The sequence below is a fragment of the Papilio xuthus genome, unplaced genomic scaffold (assembly GCF_000836235.2).
Source record: "Papilio xuthus unplaced genomic scaffold, Pxut_1.1 DF825783.1, whole genome shotgun sequence".
Lineage (NCBI taxonomy): Eukaryota > Metazoa > Arthropoda > Insecta > Lepidoptera > Papilionidae > Papilio > Papilio xuthus.
In genome coordinates, this window is record NW_013532866.1 from 2,275,832 (window position 1) to 2,296,032 (window position 20,201).

Genomic DNA, 20,201 nt, shown 5'->3' on the forward strand with positions numbered 1-20,201 from the left:
AATCTTCTAATTTTCACAGACCTTAAAACGGGTAGACAGGAACGGATTTATTAATAACTTACAATTATAAACAATTAAATTATTTAAATCTTAGAATCAGTCTTAAGAAAATAAAAGTAAAACCCTTAAATCTTTTACCTTGAGTTTTTACTTACTTAATAGTTACAAAATTGTTATCTTTATCTCATTGACCTAAAAAAAAGACATATTTAAGGATTTTACGAAGAAATGTATTAATGTTTTACATTTTAATGATAACTTAAAAAATATTAATTTATAAAAAAGACTCTTATTTCAATCACCTTAAGGTTTATTATTCTTTGCCATTTTGTATTTAAAGCTTCGTTAATTTTAGGCTCATTTGAAAACAAATTCAAAGCGAAATTTTAAAAGAATTTGTTTTATAAGCCAAGTATTTATAAATTTATTGGCTTACAGTGCGTTTCCACTGTCGATAAACATTTACTAAAAGATAATCCTATTTTAGAAATAAAGTGGATCGGATGTTTTTATATGTATCGTCAGAGGAAATCCACGTTAAGGCTAAAGTCGCATTTTGTAGGAATATAATTTTGTTTTCTTGAATGCCATTTCTAATTATTCTTATATCTACATTTCTTTTAACAAGTTCTTTCCGTTCGCACTATCCATTATAACGGCAACACACGTTAGTCTCCAGAAAGCATGCAAAAACCCTAACGTGTCTTGAAACTTAAACTAAACACGAGATCAAATAGTCAAAATAAATGTCTTTTGAAACACTTCACTGTTTCTTAAAATAACACTCTGTACATATTTATGTATCAAAGGGTGTTCAGTTATTTTTTTTTAATTAAATGTACATTTTCAAACCTAACTACACACTTTATTAATTACACGTGAGTACCGGCTGCCAAATGGGACCCATTACCTGAAATGCAATTTTAAAATTAACTTTATGAACATTTACAGTGAAAGAAATTAATTAGCTTCCCACTTAAAATCGAACATCATAGGAAACTGTCGCCGTAACCGTGACACTTGTCATCTTGTCATACATTGTCGTACTGTCATTCTCTTTGTCAGTTAAAAAACTACTAAATGTATTTATTGGCAGTCCAATTTTACGGTAATGCCTGGTTAACATTGTTCCAGGACAGTAGGACAGCAGTACTGGCATAGCATGGAGTTTATTAGCTTACTTAGTGCAGTATGCAAACGCTGGATTTTAGCGCAACTGTCTTACTGTACTGGCGTAATGTAGACTGGCATTATGCATATTTTAGCACGTTACATTGCTATGAAAATACTACGACCTAATTACATTGTCGACGTCAAATTATGTTTCACCGAAATGGTCAGCAAATAAATGTCCACGACTGTACACAATATGTGCAGCAAAATGACTTTAATTATTTACTAGCCGTCGCCCGCGACTTTGTCCGCACAGAATTTAAAAAAAACGTCACAAAAAAAGCCTATATGTTCTTCCAGACTATGCTCTACATCTATGCCAAATTACAGCAAGATCCATGCAGCCCATGTGATACCTTCAAACAAACATCCATCTATTCATCCATCCATACATTCGCATTTATAATATAAGTAAGTTAAGTTTTAGTAAACTCTCATACCTTTGGTAATCTGACAAGACTGTAGATTTCCTTGACTGGACGGTGGGAGAATATATAGAGCTCCTGTAGACTGCGGCGATGCTTTAGGAACCTGTACAACAATCAAATCAACACTTAGCATTGACTTTTTATATTATAAGATTACAAACGAGTAAGCGGCCACCTAAGTCCGCCGAAATAGCAAAGCGACCTGCCCATAAACAGCCGCAATTGCAGATGCGTTGTCTACCTTTGATCGACGGAGGAGGAGACACAGAAAGAGCTTATTTTCCCTTCCTATGAGTCCCCTCTTTCAATCTACTGTCCCTTTCCATCCTTTTATTATAGGAAAGAGGACTAAATTCGGATTATTTGCATAATAAAAAAAGTGCGTGAATTCTTATTATGTTTTTTTTTGTTATAGACAACACTTACTTGTGGCTGAGCGCTGCTTGTTGATGATGACGACGCTAACGGACTGGTGACATGCCGAGATGATGATGATGAAGACGGTGATATCACATTTGGAACTGATCAAACAATAAACTATGAGTTATAAAAGATTGTATACAAGGACTCTATGTTGGCACGTCGGGTAAAAGAATACTCTTGTTACCGACGTGCCAACTCAAATGCCAGGTATTTTAATAAGTGTCGATATAATTATTAGTATTTATTTATTTAAAATAATAAGTTGTATAGAAAGGAATATTGTCTTATATTTAATTAAATTGTATAGTAAATATAACACTTAATAGTTTTATTTCTTAAAACTCATTTAAATATTTTTCCTACTGAGTTTTGTAGACATAAAAACGCTATATCTTCAATTCCTTTCTCAAGTCTTTTTAACTATTTTCTTTTAAGCTTGTACTTACCATTTGGAGGGTGGTTATTACTTCTAAGGGTATAGTATGGGGGTGGTGCAGACTTCGCGGGGGCTGTATTAGGGTGGGCTGCATACGCTAAAATACGTAAAGATGTTAAATACGAATAAAGTAGGAATAATTTAAAAAAATTAATAGAATAAAGATGTCACAGGAATAATATAATTTACCAAATGAGTGTATGTGGCTCATGGGTTTAAGCACCTGACTAGTAATCTGCAGGTCCTTGGTTCGAATCCCAATGTACCAATGTGTTTTTAAAATTCCGATTTACATATGTACATTTATCCGACGTTGTTACGGTGAAGGAAAATCGTGATGCTGCACATATCTGAGAAGGAATTCAAAGATATGTGTGCAGTCAACCCGCACTTGGCCAGCGTGGTTGACTACGACATAGTCACCTAACTTCAGGTAGGCTCCAAGCCCCTTAGGGGGGACATATAATGAGATGAAATGAACAGAAAACATCGCTAAAGCTTAAATTCAGATAAGAAAGATACTAAAATCTAGACTTACCTATAGGACCACTAGCTCTCAAGTAAGGGTTGCCGTATGTCGCTGCATATCTCACATCCAAGCCACCGCCGAGAACTACTCCCGGATTACCCATTGGTATTACTATTAACAAAATAAGATTATAAAATTGACCTTCTTCTAATTAATTGACCAATGAGAACGTTGATGATTAAAAAAACATCTTGAAAAATTACAACAAACTCATTGAAAGAGATGCAAGTTATACAGTCTTCTGTGTGGTCGTGAGCAAAACGAGTGGAGAGTTTGTAATAAAAATTACATGAAGATTTATTGCGGAGTATAATGTAAAAAAACTTACGATCAGGTCCAACTAATCCACCCAATCTACCACTACTGCTTTGCCTTCGAAGTGATCCGCAGTGACTAAGGTAAGTTGACTCATCAGTACTTCTAGACAAGGACCCGGAGAGGGAATCTGAAGTCAGTGGAGGTGCGTAGTCCCGCGCGTAGTCTACGTATGGCACGTAACCGTTGCTTTGACCTTGAGCCTAGTAAAAAGAGTCTTTTAAACTTACTAATATTTTATATGCGAATGTTTAGATAGATGGATGGATCTTTGCTAGAAGGTGTCTTCAAAACCGCTGCCTGGATCTCGCTGAAATTTGTCATAGATGTAGAACATAGTCTGGAAAAACACATAGGCTACTAATTAATATTTTTTCAATAATATTATTAAGAAAGTACCATAATTAGCTTTATATGTTGAAGAAGCCGTAGTAGATCAGTTTGACATTAAAAAAAAATGTCGTATATGCTACGCGAAGACTGGAGTCGCATAAGAACATTCTTAACCTCCTTAGATGAACCTTAAATCTTATTAAATTGCATAATAAAGCAGAAAAATATCGTTTCATTTCACGAAGCTTAAAATACTTATCGTGGGTTTCCGAGACCAAAACACATTGCTATCTCTATTTTGTCAAAGATAGTAACGCGAATGACGATATGATTTTGTCCGCGCGGAATTAGAAACAAAGTTCATAAGTAGCCTATGTTCTTCCACACTATCTATGCCAAATTTAATCGAGATCCGTTCAACCTTTCCTAAGATATCTTCAAACAGACAACCATCTATCCATCAATCTAAACATTCGCATTTATAATATTAGTAAGATTTTAGTCTCAGAAACCAACGGTTAGAAATCTCGAAAGTGAAACAAAACCGTGCGAATAAATAACAATGTTGGATTACATCAGTGTGTGAGTAATTATCTTAAAAACGATTCTATTTAATAATCTTTTGTCTCACGGGACACGACGTTGAATTACATTACGTGTTAAAACGTATTACATTTCTTGTCACGTACAACTTATAAGGTTTGAAGTAATCATTTAGTCGATGGAATTTTTATTGTTTATGGTTTCATCTATTAAAGAGGGCAAGAATTAAAATACCACTTCAATATTCGTAACCAACTAGATGTCGCGCGCGACTCTGTCCACACGAAATTAAATAAAAAGTTAGTGTGTAGCGTATATGTTCCTCCAGACTATGTTATATATTTTTGCCGAATTTTAGCGAAATCCAGGTAGCAGTTTAGCAGTTACCTTCTAACTAACCCATTTATCAAGATTTTTTTTATATCATAAGGTGGCAAACGAGCGAGCGGCCACCTGATATCGCTGAAATAACGAAGTGATCGTTGCCCATAGATATACGCAATTGTATATGCGTTGCCTACCTTTAATCGACGGAGAAGAGGATGCTCAGAAAGAAAATATCCCTTTCCATGCATCCTCGCATCCGGAAAGTCCACTTCCACTTGCCATCCTTTCCTTATAAGAAAAAGCGTAGAAAGGGAAAGAGGACTAAATAAGGACTCCGGGACGCACACTCATCAGACTGTATTTGGAATTGCTTCCACTTGACGCCTGTCTTCTGTGTGGTCGTGGTATTTCACCGGGCGAGCCGAGCCTATTCGTGCGAAGATGTTAAAGCGGGCTCTACCACTGTTAAAACTGTTGTCTCGGTCGACCACAAGTTTATAAAAGCGCATCTTCATGCAAATTGACTTTTTATACATAACTAAAGAGGCATTACTGTATGCGCATAATAACATAGTGGCTACACTCGACGGCAAATTAATGTCCACTTCCAAGTATCGCAGTCTGCACTGACAAAACAAATGAAATGCGAAGCTCGCTACCATTAAAGTGATATGTACACTCAGCTGCATAAATGTTTATACAATTATCTTTAGAAACTTGTTTAGGCTGTCGATTTAAAAATTATGTATGCATAAATCCTCAAAAACCAAGGTATTCATGGTCAGAACTATAAAGACAGATACATTTATACCTCCTATACAGGGTGTCCCAAAAGGTTACGTACATAGGAAGGGAGATGATAGGGGTGGTCACAAGGGTCACCAGAAAAATAAAATAAAAATCTTTATTGTATTGTTTTTTTTATTTCATATTGATAGGGTTATTGACGATAACATATTAGCTTTTTTTTAAATATAGCAATATTTGTAGGTCATCGGTTACAAAATTGCCCCAGAAGGTGTAAAATTTTTAAGTTTTTATAAAATGCCATTTAATTTTTTTAATACCCAGAGGGGAATTTTTATTTTATTTTTCTGGTGGCCCTTGTGACCACCCCTATCATCCCCCTTCCCATATACGTAACCTTTTGGGACACCCTGTATATTATTGAGTTTCTGAGGTAAATGTATAAATATTTGTGCAGCTGACTGTACACTGACCGACATCAGTACGGATTGTTGCAATGGAATTAAGTGCAGTTTACAGTTTGTCTATATGTTTAATTGACACTGAAAAGTATTGAGTCAAATTACTACTCTATTTTGTAAATTATTTTCAACGAAATTACTGATTTAAATATAAACTAGCTGTCGCCCGCGACTCCGCCCGCGTGGATATATAAAGAAACTCAATAAGTGTGGCCTATGTGTTCTTTCAGAATATGTTCTATACGTATGTCAAATTTAATCGGGATCCGTTGAGCCGTTCTAGAGATATCTATTATACAAACATCCATCCATCCATCCGCATCGCATCCATCTAAACATTCGCATTTGTAATATTAGTAAGTTAAATAAAAAGTAGCTCATCGAGGCATAAATTCGAAAAAAAATAAAAAAAAGAATAAATAGTATCCATATCGGTAAAGCCGTTCATGAGTTATAAATAGTGTAACTAACACGATTTTCTTTTATATATATATATTGAATTCAAATCAATTAAAAAAGGGCTATAAATGTCGTCCCAACCAACAAAATAATATGCATAAAGGGTGTTCAGAAATAGTTTAGTAATCGCACCTAATTTAAACAGAGCTTTTGGTCTCAGAAACCAACACTAAAACATCTATTGAATGTTATTGGGTACACAATATGTATTTACCTTCATATGCATATTTCCAAGCGGCTGATTGAAATCCCCACTGTAACGTTGGTATTGTTTCATAAGTTCGTTGTCGTAACCGGAGTCAGGTAGAGGCACAGGTCCAGCGAGAGGCAACCCGAGATTCGTAGTCAGATGTAAAGTCGAATGGAGTTCAGTTTCCGAACCATTGTTGGAAAGATCCTGGAATAATTCTCAATAAATCTATTTGAAGTCTAAGAAAGAAGATGTTTTGGTGCTATAAATTAAAAACATTAGACGAGAGGAACATATACTATCAGAGTTTACAAACAAAATCTACTCTAAGAGACTCCCTAAGAGTAGATTTCTAATACATTAACATATTAATAAATCATGTTTGAATATTTCTTTTTACAAGAGCCTAATTTCATTCTCTTTACTAAATTCCTACTGTTATATAACATCACCTAAATAGCTTAACTTTCTTTCTTCTACTAACAGTGGTAGAGCCCGCTTTAACATCTTCGCATGAATCGGCCCGGCTCGCCCGGTGAAATACCACGACCACACAGAAGACACGCGTCAAGTGGAAGCAATTCCAACTACAGTCTGATGAGTGTGCGTCCCGGAGGCCTAATTTAGTCCTCTTTCCATCCTTTTTCTTATAAGGAAAGGATGGGAAGTGGAAGTGAACTTTCCGGATGAGAGGATGCATGGAAAGGAAATATATTTTATTTCTGTGCATCCTCTCCTCCGTCGATTAAAGATAGGCAACGCATATGCAATTGCGTATGTCTATGGGCAACGGTCACTTCACTATTTCAGCGATTTCAGGTGACCGCTCGCTCGTTTGCCATCTTATGACATAAAAAAAACCTTAGAAGAATAGAAAATAAAAAATATTTATTTAAAATTGCTCATACCATATCACAACTGCCTTCAACTTGTCTCAGTTCCATCTTCAAATCACTGATATTAGAATTGCGATCACTATCTTTGAACTGATCGACACAAGTTTTGCCAACATCTGTGATGTCAGGCTTCTTTACATCGGTGTTGTTAGATTTGCGATGACACAACATAACGATTAACATCACTATTAATAGAAGAATAGCTGAGCCTGCTGCACCACTGATTATTATGAGGAGATTAAAGGATTCTGAAAATAAGGAATAATGTTAGCTTTATATTAAAAACAGAAGCATCTCTTTCTGGCTTTATCTCACTCATGTGGGGTAGGCTACAAGGTTTTTATAAACCTTAAGGTTTTGCCTTTTCTTCTACCGGCCGCTTGCCTGACACCAACTCTACTTGGGAGGAATAATTTAGGAATAGAAAAAGTAAAAATCCATCTTGAAATATATTAATTTATATTTGACAATATTTAACTGCGTTCAATATTTTGGATACAGCTATTATATTAGTTACCTGTGTGATATTATTTTCATTAATTAAAAAATTAGCTATTATAATTTTCGTTTTCGGAGTGAGTTCGGATATGTGTGAAGTCAAACCGTATTTAGCCAGCGTGGTTGACTATGACCTAGTCAATAACTTAGGGTAGGCACCGAGCCCCTTAGTGGTGACGTATACGTATAGTGAAGTGGGTAACGTTTCATATTCTCTCCTCAGAAGAATATTATTAGCGTCAATAGCCTAATGCAACCATTAGGATACGGATTTGCGATCACGAGGTCGGGGGTTCGAATCCCGTCATTCGACTATTGTCGTAAACCATATCCTAGCACAAGCCTAGAGCTTAGTTGGAATGGTAAAAGAAATATTAGTAAATTTCCAAAAAAAATCTGCTAATATATATATATATGTGTGTATATATATATTATTAGTATATATATTATTAAATATTAGTTTTTAATATTTAATCAGTGCACAAAAACTTACTGTCAGGTATCAGATTAATCTCGACCGTATCCGTTCCATACGAGTTAGTTACACTACAGTTGTAAGTACCGAAGTGTTTCACCTGACTCTCGCGTATTATTAATGTTGATTTACTTGTACGATCAGTTAATGTCTCTTCCAGAAATGCATATTCCTGTAAATAAATATTTTGTAAAAAAAAATGATTGGTACTAAGAAAAAAAAAACTTACTAATATTATAAATGAGTAAGTTTATATAGATAGATGAATGTACGTTTAAGGGTATCTCCAGACCGCCTGGAGGGATCTTGATTAGGAAGAACACATAAGTGACTACCTATTAAGTTTTTTTTAATTCCGCGCGGATGGAGTATGGGCGACAGCTAGTAAATAATAATAGTAATAAATCAGGAAAGGTTAATACTTTAATCTACATTTAAATAAAGGAATATAATTATTAAAAATGTTACCCTCAAAGTATACTTACGTGATTATGGAATGAATTAATTTCATTTCCTTCAAAACTCCAAATCACAAAATCTGGTTTCGGAACAGAGAAAGATATACATTCAACTCTAACGCTGTCTCCTTCTACACCATATTGTGTTCTATTTGATATGATTTTCGGTGGACCTTAAACAAAAAATTATCTATCAATTCCAAGGGAAATCATTTAGGGAAAGCTACAAATCTGGTAGAGTTTGAGGGAGTTTACTAAAGGCGGATAGAACGAACTATCCGACTCTAGTGAACTCCGTATTCTATCCAAATTAATTTGACTATTTAACTTAATAATTTACTCCAGTCTAATAATTTTTATAATAAACTACTAAATATTCTTATAATTGATTCGTAGTTTAATATTTAATATCTATTTGTATACTTAAGTTATAAAACAACAAGGAAAGTTGATTAATTAAGTAAAAACTCCAAATCTAAACAATCATCGAACAGATTCATTACATTTAAAGCTAAAAGCAAACTTGAATTATTTATTTAGATGTTACTTTAGCGCTTTCTAGTCTCGTAGACAAACTTCTAGAGTTACAATAAGTTTTTACTTCCATTCCACTAGTGCGACCGCTGCTAAAGTAATAAAGACTAGTGGAAATAGGTACTTATAAATATTTCTTACCTTTAACAAAGACCATAGCTGATGTTTCGATGTCAGGATAACCTTCAACACTTGCTCTACACCAATACTGCCCCGCGGATTGCCTTGTTACGGTTACTGTTAGGTTTGTTGATTTGCCAACTCTCTGTATAACAATTAAACAATCTAATGACGTCATAGTAGTCTTGAATAAGATAAAGACTAGCAAAGCATAAAGACCGGAGGTAACAACACTTAGAAAGCTTCGGTGACTTAGTGGTTAAGGATCTGCAGGTCCTGAGTTCGAATCCCATCATGCACCAATGTGTTTTTCGATTATGAAATGTACATTTATCAAACGTTCTTACGGTGAAGGAAAACATCGCGATGCACTGCACTAGGCCAGTGTTGTTGACTATGGTCTAGTCACTAACTCAGGGTAGGCTCCGAGCCCCTCAGTGGAGAAGTGAGCTGATGATAAAACTTACAATTATCCTTTCATTTTCATATCGTAGCCAAGTTATCTTTGGTAATGGATGACCATCAACAACGCAGTTCATTGTGGCTATCGAACCTGAATCTCCTTCAACATTTTGTGGCTTCACTTTGAATTTAGGACCATCTAGAAAATAACATTATATCAAACTCTGTACAAGTAGTAATCAAATTTTAAAATTCTTCATGCAATACAACAGTTAATGAACAAAATCTTAGAATCTCCTTAATATTGAGGTTTATGTTTAACGTATAATCAGCTACCGACTATGAGCACGCTCATTGTTAGCCTCTCATATTTAACGACTACGCTTTGAGGAATGGCTTGATCCTTCTAATATATTCTCAACGGTTGAGTCACATACGCGCTGCACAATAATTAAAAATAAAACTTAAAAGTGAGAGTTAAGTCTTCTTTAGTTTAGATTTAGTAAATAAAATCTACACCAATGGTGTCCATTATCAGTTAATATACCACTCATAGTCAGCTAAGTAATCGGAATTAACATAATTCGTAAACTTACATGCCACTTCTAGTGTTTTGGTATCTGCGCTTTTGCCGACTGTATTGTGCACCTCACATTTTACAGTCGCCTCGTTATACTTGCGAGACACATTCGGTATCACCTGCAACAAAACCTTTATGAAGCCTTAAGGTCCTTTTCCACTAAAAGACTGACTACTATTTCTATATTCAATCGCGGCTTTGCTATTAGAACACGAAACAAACTTTAAAACTAAAGTTAAATTGTTCTTAGATTCATTTAAAAAATGTCTGTTTTACAACCAATTTATTTGATTTTTGTTGATTGATTTGTGTTCATAGTCAGCGCTAAAGTCGCAAGACAAATCGCTTAGTGAAAAAGAGGTTTTATGACGCAAGCACGATTTCACATGAGTGTAAAAATATAAAAGTAACGACCACAAACGTGTCGGTATTGGTTGGCGGTACCTTATTGACAATTCTCGTACCCGCTGTAACGATTCTAACTAACCAACTTACTTATATCGAGAAATATAACTTCTTGTATTTATGACATATAAACTTATATGTATATAACTTAATTAAGATACATATATTATGGAAATAATGTACTGTAACCTAAAACTTCTACTTTATAAAAGAAAGGGGAGTATTCTTAAGGCTCATGTAGACCCCATGGGGTCCATGAGGGACTAAAGAGGTTTACGATGTCGAGAATAAAGTTGAGTGTTTACAAATTGAACCCTACCCTAAAAGTACATTTCTTTACATACATATAATTTAGAAAAGACTCTATGTGAAAATTAAAGTTTGGGAATCTCTGGTTTAGACTAACGATGTTCTAGGTACAGGATGTTTTAATTTTATTACAACTAGTGTCATATAATACAATTAATAAACACTATTATTAGTAGAATTACGGTAAAGAAATTATATCAACCTATTTTTTTAATATTTCGAAGTAATAAATTGTTTAAAAGTGAACCGTAGTTGTTAATAATTAAAATGCATTAAATTTATGTTCGCCGAGTAAAGGTAAATTCATGCATATTTAGCGAAGCCACAGAAACCCATGAACCAAGATAATTCAGCGCATTATTCAAGTTTAATTTATTTATTTTGTATACATATCTCTCGAATGTGGCTCGGGTAATGCAAAATGCATACTGCAGGTGGGCAAGTGTGCCAAGACGAAATTTGAAAATTTCCAACGTCCCTCGGGAGTTTTTTGAGACGGCTACATGCAAATGTAACTTGTAAAATTAAAAGCAAGGAATAAATTTATCTATAATAAATGCAAGTGGCGTGTATGTTGCTAGGTTTTTGATATAAAAATATTATCATATCAGTTTGTTATTTTAATCGCGTTTATATTACGCAACATATATATGTCCCCTTTTCTTTTATTCTCTGTGGTTAAACAGAAATGTTTTTGTATAGGTTACGCTAGTGGAAACTCACAGTTTTAATTCTCTCATCGCCGCCATCTTCTACATTCCTAATATTAGTAAATGATAGAATAATTTTTTATAAAAATTGTACTTACAATTTCATTGTTTACATTTCCAATGATTTGATCATTATTAACAAACCATTTGTACGTTAGATTGTTTGGATTCGCTGTCGCTTGACAACCTGTAAAGTATTACATTTTGAAACATCCTGTAGTAAAAACTTTTTCCATATAAAAATGAAGTGAGAAAATATTCAGATAAAGTATTGTTGCTTTTTTATTTTCTTTTTAAATACATCTTTTATAAAGCGCCCGAGAAAATTTAATTTTAAATTGCACCTTCTATTAAAATTGTAAGCAATTTTTTTTACATATAGTAGACTTTAACGTTTTGAATCCAAATTAACTCAAATTGTTATCCAAATTAACTCAAAAAATAACTAATACACCGGCTTACAGCAACAATAACCCAGAGGGGTAGACAGAGACCACAGACCTCCATCTGACGGGGTCCTAACACCTCTCTCGCTTCTTCTACAGTCACATATCTACAGCAAATATAAAAGACTCACCTAAAATCAATGTATCACCTTCCTGGATTCTATTGTTTTTCACACTAGATTTGATGAAAATCCTCACTCTTGGCGCGTATTGAACCTTGGACAAAAAATATACATTTTAATATTCATTAACTCATTGTGTCAAATACTCAAACACTCATAAAAAAAGTTTAACAGTGGTAGAGCCCGCTTTAACATCGTCGCACGAATTGTCCCGGATCGCCCGGTGAAATACCACGACCACACAGAAGACACGCGTCAAGTGGAAGCAATTCCGCGTGCAGTCTGACGAGTGTGCGTCCCGGAGGCCTAATTTAGTCCTCTTTCCCTTCTCACCTTTTTTCTTATTAGGAAAGGACGGGAAGTGGAAGTGGACTTTCCGGATGAGAGGATGCATACAAAGGGAAAATATTTTCTTTCTGTGCATCCTCTCCTCCGTCGATTAAAGGTAGGCAACGCATATGCAATTGCGTATGTCTATGGGCAACGGTCACTTCGCTATTTCAGCGATTTCAGGTGGCCGCTCGCTAGTTTGCCACCTTAAGATATAAAAAAAATCTATCATTTTCTAATAAAAATACTCGTACTTTTTGGAAATGAAAACTCACTCTAAAACCTATCAAGTTGAGGCTACCGTCATTTACACATTATTAACCGTAAGAAAAGTATGTTGACTTACAAAACATTCCAATATATCTATAGAAGACCAGCTTAACGTCTTTCTTTTAAATATATCATTACAGCAACAAAAAGACATAACATTTAAAGTCCTGACGTTTCCATTTAGCTTGCCTTTCAACCATGTCACATTAAATATATCCATTGAAGAAATAACGGAGCAGAATTTCGTTAATTTTACGAAAGAAAAATAAATACGGGATTCATTAAAATTTCTCTCTAAGTTGACTTCTGTTAAGATATTATAAAGGTGAGTGCACACTAGTTAAAAAGAATATATTACTTAACAAATCTTAATAATTTTAATTAATATTATTATTATATAAATGCGAATATTAATATGGATAGATGGATGGATGCTTGTTAGGTATCTTGAGAACGACTCCATGGATCTTGCTAAAGTTTGACATAGATGTAGAACATAGTGTAGAAGAACACATAGCTAATTAGGAGGTTTTTTTTTATTTTTGGGTAGACGGAGTTGCGGGCGACAGCTAGTTATCTATAGATTGCTTAATTGACTGACATAGACATATCAAAGTTGTGATTGTTCGTAAAATTCATTTTGAGAAAAAAATACCTGCATTTTTTTATTAATGTAGTCTCACCTTTACTTTTTTAATATTCATAAAGTCAGTTTTTGCTCGAAGAAAAAAAGCAATAATCGTATCAAGCACAATTAGAGCGATATCGAAGTTTTTAGAAGAAATGAAGGAAAGGAAACGTAGAAAATTGGTTTTGTTAATGTCAACGTTCTTTTATTTTCTTTTATGAATTTGAACTTTGTACATAAGTACAGAAAAAGATTAAATAAATTACTGAAATTTTCATTATATCTACTAAAGGTGTCGGTGACTCAGGGTTCGAATCGCGCCATGTACCAATTTGTTTTTCGATTTCCGATTTACATATGTACAGTTATCCGACGTTCTTACGGTGAAGGAAAACATCGTGATGCAACCTGCGCATATCTGAGAAGAAATGAAAAGATATGTATGAAGTCAACCCGAACTTGGCCAGCGTGGTTGACTATGGCCTAATCACCCTTAACTTAGGGTAGGCCCCGAGCCCCTCGGTAGGGACGTATAGTGAGCTAATGATGATGAGAGGTCGTTCATTGATCGAAATTCGGCAATATTTAAAAACAGATTTATTTTTGAAATATTTCATGCGAGGAGGCAAATCTTACAAATATTACAAATACGAAATTTTAGGTGTTTGAATGTTAGCAGGTAACTCCATAACGGCTAAATGGATCCGTTTTAAATTTGGCACAGCGATATTCTACTGTTTGGACTAACCAGTAGCCTGTTTTTTTATTCCATACGGATAAAGTCGCGGGAAAAAGTTAGTAACTTTATTGTATAAAAAAAGAAAGTTGAAATCAAAAATAAAAGGAACGTATAATAACCGTTAAATATCTGATTTTTAAAAACAAATCCTCATCCCGGTAATCAAAACAGTAAGAACATTATGTTTTAAACGGTGCTTTTTGTCTCAGAAGCTTTCTTTAACAGTGTTTCTTCCTAACGCCATATTAAAATAATTAACTTAATAGACGCTCTTATAAACCTTTAGGTTCATAATAGGCATAATTTTATATAATGAAATTTATAACCTCAATCAAAATTAACATATTTTTTTCAACATTATAGTCTTGTCGTATTTCGTTCTAATTCATATTAAACTAGCTGTCGCCTGCGACTTCTTCCGCGCGGAATTAAAACAAAACTTAATAAGTAGCCTATCTATGCCAAAGTTCCCGAGATACCTTCAAACATCCATCCATCCATCTAAACATTCGCATTTATAATATTAGTAAGATAAGATACTAGGTTTTCACATTTAAATAACAATGTTTCTACACTCAATCTGACGTACAGTTAAGGAAATTTATTTCCTACCTGTAGTACAATTTGAAAGTGCAACAATCTAGTACTGCGAGAGCGGCGCTACTATCGCGGTTGGCTCTGGTAAAAATATGTCAAACCTAGTTAGCAACAGATAATGACATAAAAGTAAAAACACAAGACAGATACATTACGAAAATAATTTTATGACACTTGATAGTTGCTTGTTAGTGGGCTATCATAATTTAGTTTGTCTTGCGCTGGTTCAAATAACTTCGGTCTAAACATATAGCTCTTATCCTCCACTAAACTTGTGATCACATATTGTGCCGCAAATTATCTTTGGTAGAGATAAGTCATTACAGAATCCTAGTGATATTCGATCCTAAGTGGGCTGTGAATTTAATTCTTTAACTGTACCTTTACAATGTAATTAAAATGTTAACATGCTCTTCAGTTTATTCCCCACCGAGGGATACATTACTCGGTGTCCAATGAAGCTTCAGGTCTAGACGAAGCCATAAATGGCAAGGGTATTAACGCGACACGGCGACACTACAAAGTGTCTGTCAAGTGATTGTTCAAGAGGTACATATATGAATATATTTTTATTATACTAGCTGTCGCCCCCGACTCTGTGCGCATGCAATAAAAAAAAATAATTAGTTCCCGGCAATCATTCAAATTTTTCTAAACTTTAAAACCTTCCCTAGACCTCCACGAACATAAGACCAAGATAAGATAAATCTGCTCAGCCGTTTTCGAGTTTTAGCGAGACTAACGAACAGAAATTGATTTTTATATATATAAATACTAAATGTTGCCCGCGACTGAGTTAATCAAAAAAGAAAAAACTTAATTAGTAGCTTATGTATTCTTCCAGACTATGTTTTACATCTGTGCCAAATTTCATCAAGATACGTTGAGCTGTTCTGGAGATACCTTATAACAAACATCCATCCATCCATCTAAATATTCGCTTTTATAACATGCATTTAAGTGTGATATTAATCGTTATATAATTATAAATTTTAATTTTATAGATCACTTACCATTGGTTTCCGAGACCGAAATCTCTGAATAAAGATCTGACTTGTCATAATTTTTGACAATATGTTTTTAATGGAAACTTTAATATCGGAAACCCACGGTTTTTCATTATTTTAGAAGCAAACTTAACTAATCTTAGAAAGATCTGTATTATGTAAAAATATGTATTTATGAAGAGAATCTTACATCTAACAATCCTTTGACGCGAATGACGTGCTTTCGTTGCAAAGTCTAGTGTCAGAATGAATATCAAGGGGACATAAACGTCGACATTTTAGTAAGGCTAGTTGAGTCAATACACTGCCTCATTTCCGAATTTATTTCTAGCAATATAAACATACTAAAAAAATAAACAAGCTCAAAATTTAACATCTGGCAAGTGTTGAAAAAATGAAAAATCATACATTCGCTTGAAAGCACTTCTAAGCTACGACTTATAGCTTTCCCCCTAATTGCTTACATAGGCTGTTAAAAGCACACCTTTGACCTCTTGAAAGTCGTTACAGTCAAGGGAATATATTTAAAAGTATAATGCGATCGCTTCAGATCTCAACAATGGCCTTTTAAATCGCTTACATCGACGTTTTTGTCCTATCGATTCTACAATTCCACTACCGTACCCAAAGATTAAGGAATACCCTTAATATTTTCTCAAAATTAAAAGTACACGAACAACTCTGAGTTTGACGAACAGACGACTAAAACAAACGTTTGTCGTAACAGTTAACGGCCTATTTAACAAACAAGACGCGTCCAACATTTTTTCCTTCAAAGTCAAAGTTTCGATCAAAGTTAGGACATTTTTACATCACTAAAATGTCATAGATTTTGTTACTCTCATTAAATAATTCAGCTATTTTAACGTAACGAGCGTTAACGTTTTGAGCGTCGGTGGCTCAGGGGTTAAAGCACTTGACTTGTAATCTGCAGGTCCTGGGTTCGAATCCCGCCTTGTAACAATGTTTTTAAATTTTCGTTTTACATATGTACATTTAACCGACGTTCTTATGGTGATGGAAAACATTGTGATGCAACCTGCACATATCTGCGAAGAAATTCAAAGATATGTGTGAAGTCAACCCACACTGGGCCAGGGTGGTTGACTGTGGCCTAGGCACCCCTAACTAAAGGTAGGCTCCGAGCCCCTCGGTGGGGACGTATAGTGAGCTGATGATGTTGAACGTAACGAGACTTAGAATCATTAAAATACCTTTTTGGTTGCCTTTTTTGATACCTCATTATGTGATTTTCTTAAAGCATTAATATAATTTAACAAACTTTTAGAAAGGGAAAAGAAACTAGACGTTTATTTACAGATATTCCTCTGATATACAAGAATTGCTGACACTCCAACGTCGTCACGAAATTAGAGCTTTACACAGCCCCTCTTATTTTCACTTTACTAGTATAAAATTCCTACCAGCATTACCTGACCTCCCCTCTCCAACTTACCTACTGACAAGTTCAAATATTCATCTCTCTAGTATCACGTCTCACAGACCAACTAATAGCGGACGTGTCGTGCTGTCGAATTGGCAAATTTTCCAGCAACGACGTACAAAAATTGCGGTGTGGTTTTTCTTCCATCTGTTTCTATATTTCGTTACTTTCCTCTCTTTATATACGTTTATTGGTGCCGGCTTAGAGAGTAATTTATGTGTGCAAGAAGAATCGATGCTGGCTTTTGTTTTATTTGTTTGGATTTTTATGAACATACCAATTTCTATTTTTGTTCCATTTGATGATTGATGATGTTCAAACTTGATTCGTTACTTAATATTTCCTACTTTTACGAATTGAAAATTATATATATTGTAAGTTTGTTTTTCGAAAGAATTTTTCTTTTTAAATTATCCCTTCTTATATTTATGTTAAACTAGTTAACACCCACGACTGTCCGCGCAGAAATAAAAAAATGAATAGTCTATGTGTTCTTCAAGACTATGTTTTATAGCCAAAATTTCATCGAGATCCGTTTAACCGTTCTGGATATACCTTAAAACAAACATCCATCTAAATATTCGCATTTATAATATTAGTAACATAAGAATCTGATTATATATCTACTTATAAGTATAGTTAAAATGAGCAAAACAAATAGGATTTATCTAGACAGCAATCCAATTTTGTGAATCCTCCTGACTTTAAAAAAGTCAAGATTCCTATCAATTCCAAGCACGATATCATTAGACATAAGAAAAAGTGGACGAATCTTGTTCTACCGTATCTACCTTTAATATAAAAATTATGCAAGGAAAATAGGCGCCCAAGGAAACTTCAACCATAAAATCTTAAATAAATGCCGGCTTAATCGGCTCTGCAAATTATCTCATTTTTAGGAGCGTTTGAAAACCGCCATCCCCCATCCCTCGGTTATACTGAGTTCACACGAGGGCGAAACTGTGACACAGAGCAGTAGACAATACAGTACTCCTATTTTTTCTGAGAAGACTATTTAACAACTGTGGTAGAGCCCGCTTTAACATCTTCGCACGAATTGTCCCGGCTCGCCCGGTGAAATACCACGACCACACAGAAGACAGTCTGATAAGTGTGCGTCCCCGAGGCCGAATTTTAATCCTCTTACTCTTCCCACCATTTTACTTATAAGGTGAGGATGGAACGTGGAAGTGCACTTTTCGGATGTCGCGAAAATATTTTCTTTCTGTGCATCCTCCGTAGATTTAAAGTAGGCAACGCATATGCAATTGCGTATGCCTGTGGGCAACGGACACTTCGCTACTTCAGCGATTTCAGGTGGCCGCTCGCTCGTTTGCTACCTTATGATATAAAAAAAACAAGTCTCCTTTTAGTGTATATTTAGTTTGCGAATTCTGTATTAAAGGCTTTCTTTGACCAAAGATTCTGACTGTGACAATTATTGTCAAGTTCAATTCTGTCTCAATATTCTGCGTTCTGCTACACTGTGTCACTGTACTACCTTCGTGTGAAACTGGCATTATGGAAATAAAGTGGCCGTGCCCCATTACAACTGAAGTTTGGTAACATAAATCGGAAATGATTTCGTCTGATTTTGCTAACGAATCGCTTAACTGGCGAGATTGGAGTACCAATTTTACCTGTTTAATAATTCTGATAAAGTATTTATTCACCAATTTAATAATATTATATACGAGGATATTATTAAATAAATCTTTACAAAAATGCGATTACAATATTTATAACTAGTTAAAATTACAGAAAGGTTTTAGCGAGCAAGTTTTTCAAAAATGTCTTTCGATTCGTTTTCATGGTTCCGTACCTCATAGGAATAAAACGGAACCCTTATAGGATCACTTTGTTGTCCGTCCGTCCGTCTGTCAAGATCCTTTTTCAAAAACGCGTCAAGGTATCAAGCTGGAATTTATATCAAACGTTCAGATCTGCGGTCGGTAGGTGCTGTGAAAAAATTAAAGTTCTAAGCCAACGCAATCAAAAGATACAACCGTTTATTTTTCCTAATGTTTCTCAGTCTGTGTTCTTAATTTCTTTAAAATATATTTTATAATTTACTTACTTGTAGTTTGATACTAGCAGCTCTATAAGCCCGATCTGCTGTATTCTGAGCTTGGCACGTGAACGTCTGATTGTGATAACTTCTTCTAGGACGAAGATGTAGGACGGATCTACAAAATATACGATCCTTTAAAATTTCCATAATTTAAGAAACGTTGATTACAAAAGTCAAACTGATTGTATACTATATTAAAGAAACCCTTATGGTATACATTAACTTTATAGAATGGAAAAAAATAATTAAAGATAGAAAAAAAAACTACGAAGTTTGATTTGAGCTTGTTTGTAAGTCACTTATTTAAGAAAGCCGTTGACTGTATTTTGTGTGCTCTTTGTACATATTTCGCTATTTTTCGAACTTACAAATATTAATTATTTTCAAATTTCTTTCAAAAAGAATCACCAGAATATTCGAACTCCAAATTTCTCAGAAATCTAGGCTATTTTACTTTATGTTACAAATGTTTTAGCTATCATAAAATAAAACTCATTGAAAGCAGCAAAAGGTTACCTCGCAGTGAACCTGCGGCCGTCAGCCATCTGCTCGACAGTGTACGTGACGCCATGCGTCAGCACTCCGCCTTCAGCATCCACCCACGTTATCTGCAATATTGATAACTATTATAAAGGCATTAAACATTTTAAGAGTTGGATTAATTTCAGCATAATAATTCAGAGACTAATCACCAAACATATGGCAAATAGATTAGAATTGGAAAATAACGAATAGATAGAAATTAATTAAGAAATTTTGAAATTTGAATTTTTGATTTGCTGATTGAAATGTAAGA

General features: G+C 34.5%; 1 protein-coding gene across 1 annotated transcript in view; it reads right to left on the reverse strand.

The window, feature by feature from the left end:
• Nucleotides 1-808: 808 nt before the first annotated feature.
• LOC106125657 (irregular chiasm C-roughest protein) overlaps nt 809-20,201 on the reverse strand; it is a gene marked incomplete at its 5' end in the record, with an annotated part of 37,234 nt that continues 17,841 nt past the window's right edge. The window contains 17 exons of the mRNA XM_013322938.1: nt 809-910; nt 1,614-1,704; nt 2,028-2,122; nt 2,471-2,557; nt 2,999-3,100; nt 3,318-3,507; nt 6,389-6,571; nt 7,273-7,508; nt 8,252-8,405; nt 8,719-8,864; nt 9,367-9,490; nt 9,813-9,946; nt 10,344-10,446; nt 11,850-11,938; nt 12,329-12,413; nt 19,412-19,520; nt 19,922-20,013. Of these exons, the coding sequence (XP_013178392.1) occupies nt 873-910; nt 1,614-1,704; nt 2,028-2,122; nt 2,471-2,557; nt 2,999-3,100; nt 3,318-3,507; nt 6,389-6,571; nt 7,273-7,508; nt 8,252-8,405; nt 8,719-8,864; nt 9,367-9,490; nt 9,813-9,946; nt 10,344-10,446; nt 11,850-11,938; nt 12,329-12,413; nt 19,412-19,520; nt 19,922-20,013 (2,058 nt within the window). The remainder of the gene's footprint in view (nt 911-1,613; nt 1,705-2,027; nt 2,123-2,470; nt 2,558-2,998; nt 3,101-3,317; nt 3,508-6,388; nt 6,572-7,272; nt 7,509-8,251; nt 8,406-8,718; nt 8,865-9,366; nt 9,491-9,812; nt 9,947-10,343; nt 10,447-11,849; nt 11,939-12,328; nt 12,414-19,411; nt 19,521-19,921; nt 20,014-20,201) is intronic.